Genomic DNA, 6,000 nt, shown 5'->3' with positions numbered 1-6,000 from the left:
TTGTGGATCCGATGGGCCTGCCGCGTCTTTATTTTCAAACGACATTTTTCCTACCGAGAAGTACGAGATTGTGATGCAGACGCGGTGAGTTTATACTGAAACGCGGTGAAATTTACACAGACACGGCAGGCCGTACCCACAAATGCACGCACGAACCGAGAAAAACGACGACCGAAGCGGACGCTCTCCAGCGCAGACCAAAAACACCGGGAAAACAGAGAACCCGCGATTCGAAACACCTCAACGCCGTCTCTTGCAGCGGCTTTAATTTTATTGATTTTCCCTTTTTTTTTTTATATTTATAATATTTAAATTAATTTGTTGTAACAATGTATGCACGAAATCACTTAATTTAGCAAATGACTTAATTGTCCGCTGTGGTGGCGGTGGCTACGGCGTCTGTAGCGGCTACGACGTCTGCGGTGGCAACGATGGTGGCTATGTCTGAAGAAGACGAGGAAGACGATGATGATGATGATGAAAGTGTTGGCGGTCAGGTTGTTAGAGATGTCACGACTGCTGCTGATGTAGAATTCTGTTGCTCTGGATACTTCGGCGGCTTCCAAAAGTGTAGTTCCTGTGGATGATTCCCGGCGGAGTGCCACTGAACAACACACTCGGATTCTCGTCGCACTGCTCGGAACAATGTAATTTTCTGCGGAGTCGCTGGTGCATACAACACGGACGACACGTCGAGCTCTGGCTGACGGCAGCGGGCTGCCCGAGGGCGTCGTCGACGGGGCGGCGCAAAAGAAAAATACAACCCCTGACACTATGCCGAGTACGAGAGCTGCGGCTGCACCCGGGTTCCTTGTAATATGTAATCGGTCAAGCCGTTGTCCAAGATGAAAAGAAAATGCAGAAAGAGCGGCGCGAGCTGGGCACGGACTCGGAACAGCTGCGAGCGACACAGCCACAATTCAAAGCGATTACCAAGAAATGTCTGGCGTTTACAGGAATGCAATATGGAGATCTCGTCGACACTTTCTTTTTGTTGACGAACGTCGTCAGATTTTTACGCCATTAATCCGCACACACCTTGGGAACACTTCTGAAGCGCGTATAGTATTTCCTGCAAAGATTGTCGGAAGGTCGTGGCAATGATGGCTGGTCCGGCGTGTGAAAGGCGTTTGAAAGTTCTATTTCTGCCGTGTTGCTCGGACGAATTTTGTCGTCAATAGAACTTCACCAATTGCGGCGATGGCGGATAATTTGTTACTTTCTCTTTTTTCTTATATCGGGGTCACCAATTTGGTCTTTATCCAATTTTATTTGTTTTAATTAAATTAATGCACGGAAAGCAAATAATCTATTTTCGGTATAATCCACAAGGAAATAATATTTTTGTATTTAAGAAACAGCAAAAGAGATAAAACTTAATTCACGATTTTACTTTATGTATTTTTGAAACAGCAAAAGAGATATTTGAAATTCACGATCGCGCTGAAGTGTTCCGTGCCGCGGTTGGATCAGAAGAGACCGACTTATTTCCATGCGGTCCTTACTGTCCCAACCAACGGCATTTTTTTACCGCTGGCTCTCCACTCCCCCGGTGCGTTCTGAAAACGCGTGAGTGGAGAGTTTCCGCGTTCAGCGCCATCTACCCGTCCGCATCCGCAACATCCGAAATAAATTTCGAATGCTGCAGATCCTGCCGCACCACAATACCAGTAGGTTCTCTTTAGCCAGGAACAAGTATTGATATTGCATTGAATAATATACAACACGAGTAAGCCTTTTTGGAAGTGAGAAGTCAACGATCACACGCTGTTACAGAATTGCTGCGTTAAAATCTAAAGTAGATTTTAATTTTGAGGAAGGTAGAACTGGCCATTTCAACAATTAGATTTTTCATATAAATGAATGGAAGGAGTATATTGGAGAAGCTGATGGGGAGAAAACGTGATAAATAAGAAGAAATGCTGCATATTAGCAACTGCATTCTCGCATCAGATTGTCACCGGACAAGCTGAATGAAATGTTTCACATGCAGCAGAAACGAATGTGGTGTGAAGCGGCTATTTAGGCAATAGGAAAAGAAAATATAAAAAGTCTCCCAGTTTCATTCAATATTTTATTCTCATCATTTTTCCATACTTCATCTTATAACTTACTTTTAAGTTTGCTTAATACAACATTTAGTACAAAACGATTTCCTGAACTAATTTTGCTATTCTTTTTTTTATATCGAAATACATTAGTGAGATATCTTTGCTTTGTTCTGTGTATATCGCTAACAGCATATCAGTTTTTCGATTGCTAATAATCTAACAATATTCAATTTGTTTAATGTTAACCAATATCAACTATAAAATAACGATTCAAGCTCTTTCTAACACATTTAAAGATATGATTCAAATTTCTTGATTTCGTGATTTATAGTATTTCGTATGATTAATTTGATTTTGATACACTTGAAAAACAGAAAGACAATTAAGTCTAGCATTTACTCGTGGAACTGAATAAGTGGCTTATTTATCGAATAACAACTGCATCTGATCTGCAATCCTCTGGATTTTAGATAGTTTATCTTTCTTGGGTGGTTATGTACAAGTTTTACTTTTATTACTCTTATATGCGTCTCTGTGTATTCATTGGAGGCGATACAGCGCAGTCGAGTCGTTTGAAGATACAATATCTATTTTACGCACGAATTTTTTATGTGATATATACGACTGAACTGCACTTTCACAAACTTATATTGAGTAATTCCTGAAATCCTATTTATTATACATTTACCCTGGGGGCTCTAATGAACTGTGGTCGACTTACGTATTCAGCTTCGAATGAATCAACGAAAGCTTTGATATCGCAATATGAGTGCAATCCGCGTAATTTATAGTAAACAGTTTTCTCCTAACCAAGGATTATGATATATGTTACACATTTGTATACCTTATTTTGGACAGACTGACATCAAACTCCGCTTTTCATCCAAAAGCACCAAATTTGATACAAACAGTTTTTGATCTTGCTTGAAGTTGCCTTAATAGAAAAAGTATCTTTTGCTTTTATCTCCAATTTACCTAATTGTTCCGTGGCCGGAAAATTTAAAAATATCTAGGTTTAGTTATACTTGGTGACTACAAACACTAATAGGCCTCTCATAAATACTCAGTTTCGTAGTTATGCTCGTGAACCTAGAGGTAATGCTATGTTAGTGGATAGCAGTCGTTTACTTCGTTAACTACACTATTCTAAGATCATATTCCCTATTTACATTGACATTTAAGATACGCTCCTGTACAAGTAAAAAATAAATCCTTTATTTCACAAAATGAGTTTTGAAATCATATTTTCCATAATTGACAAAGAAAAGATACAACACACACACTAGAATGGCATGAACGTGACACTAGCTTCTGGATGAGTGGTCAAAAAACTCACAGCCGTATATAGTAGTAACCACGATGGCTGTAATTTCAGTATGTCTCCCGGTCCCACTAAGAGGTTGACTTTGTGTCCTTTTGGAATCATCTGCACACGGTGCTGTCGTCGCCAGCGCAAATACTATGAGCGGATGCAAGAAATAGCTTCCCATTAAAGCAGGCACAAAGTTGGTATACCCTGTGGTTGTGGTCACGACTTTGAGACGTACCCGGACTAGGAGCCTGTGCAGTTTTAAGGTTTGGTAATAGTATATGAGGCGAATCAAAGCGTATCTGTGTAGAGAAGCAAAATCATGGGATAATACACAAATTCCTTCATGTCCAAATGGGTTGGGGGATTATTAGGGATGAAAATATTTTATATGCTAAATGCTGGGAATCATGATATGTACTCACACTTCCTGACGAAGAACTAAATTTAATTTCTTTCAAAGCATCGACCTCTATGTTTCCGGCTCGAGATTGCAGATTGATGTCCTGAGATGCTGTAATTTCAAGCTGGCGTGTAGGCGACTCTAATCTGGAAAATGTTAGAAATTGTTTTAGGAAACAGGCTTAACTCCAATGGTTTCTTTTTAATTTTTGTACAATGAATCTACATATGTAAATTATATGACTTGCGGTTTCATCCAGGGCAGAGGCAACTCATCAGACGCTGCCTCACCGGGGAGTCTTGCCTCCTGCTACTATCAAATAACTAGGCTAGGTCTGTTGCCAGTAGATGCTAGCCAAAAGAAGTCGTGGACCTTGCAACCTTTATAGGACTTTTCGAGAGAAGGCAAGAAATGCTATTTACCCGGAAAGTTCCTTGAGGAGTGTATAAAAGAAAGAAATGCTTCAATGCGTATTGATAAGTTTAGTCGATACCGTAGCTATAGAAGAGAAAGAATCTTGAATGAGTGGCAAAGGGCGAGTTGCAGGTACCAGAGAACAAGAAACACTACAAATTAACGAAAATAAGGACGCATCTGGGATCAAATCTGCAAACACATTAGATGGTCACTCGAACATTACTACTAAGAATAGGACACCAGCCTTAGTTATGAAAAACCAGGAAATCGCGAGTTTGAAGAAGCAAAATGCCAGCCGAGAACGAGCTCAATAAGGACAAGGTCCTGGAAGAACTGGCTTGAGGACTGCAACCGACGATGCCTTCCCTTGAGATAACAATTTGAACCAACAGCCGCATTAGCGCCTACAGCAACGTCAGGCACTGTGACCACGTGTGCTGATGCAATCGCAACAAAGGACGAAAGCAACCAAGATAGACACTAGACAAGGGACAAAAAAAACAAGCATCTCGGAGAAAGCCGGCAAGTACCAAAATTCCTGGCGGCTTGGTCTGATTATGCTTCAGGTTAAAGTTGCATAATTAGGCAAGTCCTCACACGACCTCCGCGTGGTGGGCGCTGGAAACCGTCTTCGGGCGGGCCAAGAGTGTGTAGGGCCGGGCTGGGAGTAGGCTCATCCAACTGACGAGGATCTGCTTGTCTGCTGGTCATGTGTTAGGGGCAAGTAGATCTGGCGGGGGGATGGACTGAAGCAACAGCCCGGGGATCGTCCTCCCTGCACCGAAGAAGGTGCTAATAGGACCCCAAGCCAAGGTGGAACAACATATGCCGAGGGCTGCGTGGCCAATGGGGAGCTTGGTCTTTAGTATGCGAACTCTGAATACCTTGGGCATCTTCAGTTTCAAATAATACCCTTACCCTTACCTTATCACCCTAATAACCGACAACGGGATTTTTAGGGTGGAGGACTGGAGAGTGTCTGACCAGAGATCCTTCTCTGACCACAGCTGGATACTCTTCAGTCTAGATCTCGCCGCAGAGGTCTCCAAGCCCTTTAGAGACCCCAGGAGAATCGACTGGAGAAAGTGTGGTCAGGTAATTAAGAACGAACTCTCCGGTGGTAGGATTGGCACGACAGACGAACTGGAGTCAAAGGTCGGGGCTCTGGAGAAGGCTTTTGATACCACCTTCAAAGTCTCGTGCCCTGCTAAGTACAGCAAAAAGACCCTGCCACCGTGGTGGAACGAAGATCTCTCTAGTCTCAGCAAGCTGACCAGAGAAATCTTCAACATCTGCTACAGGCAAAATTACTGGCAGCCATACAAGGACTGCCTAAAGAAGTACAAGTCGGCCATCAGGACCGCCAAGAGGCGGTCTTGGCTAGACTATTGTCAGAACATTGAAAGCACTAGTGAATTCGCGAGGCTCAATAAGATTCTGTCCAAGGAACATAAGAGTCCATTCTTCCTTAAAAGGTCGGAAGACTCCTGGACGGAATCTTCTAGTGAAACCTTGGAACTGCTGGTGCAAACGCACTTTCCCCCCAGCGAGGAGGACTGTGAGTCAGAACCTCGCTTGGAGGGTTTGCGGCAACCCCAGCTGTGCGAGACTATCAAATCGGTAATTACCGGGGATAGGATCGGCTGGGCTATAAACAGCTTCTCCGTATACAAATCTCCAGGCCCAGATGGCATAATGCCAGTCATGCTACAGAAGCAGCAGGAAAGGGTTGTGCCATGGCTTGTTGAGATTTACCGGAGCTGCATCACTTTAGGATACGTACCGCAGTCCTGGAGGCGCGTATGGGTGGTTTTCATACC

General features: G+C 43.0%; 1 protein-coding gene across 4 annotated transcripts in view; it reads right to left on the bottom strand.

Annotated features, from left to right (window-relative positions):
• Positions 1 to 2,071: 2,071 nt before the first annotated feature.
• LOC119658065 (delta-sarcoglycan) overlaps positions 2,072 to 6,000 on the bottom strand; it is a 93,163-nt gene continuing 89,234 nt past the window's right edge. For all 4 annotated transcript variants that reach the window (XM_038065318.1, XM_038065322.1, XM_038065319.1 and 1 more), the window contains 2 exons: positions 3,786 to 3,909; positions 2,072 to 3,662 (listed from right to left, as the gene is read on the bottom strand). In XM_038065318.1, coding sequence (XP_037921246.1) covers positions 3,474 to 3,662; positions 3,786 to 3,909 — 313 coding nt within the window. In that variant the 3' untranslated portion in view covers positions 2,072 to 3,473. The remainder of the gene's footprint in view (positions 3,663 to 3,785; positions 3,910 to 6,000) is intronic.

Source organism: Hermetia illucens, chromosome 5, assembly GCF_905115235.1.
Source record: "Hermetia illucens chromosome 5, iHerIll2.2.curated.20191125, whole genome shotgun sequence".
NCBI classification, from domain to species: Eukaryota; Metazoa; Arthropoda; class Insecta; order Diptera; family Stratiomyidae; genus Hermetia; species Hermetia illucens.
The sequence above is the reverse complement of the archived record's forward strand: the minus strand, read 5'-3'. Positions and strand labels throughout refer to the sequence as shown.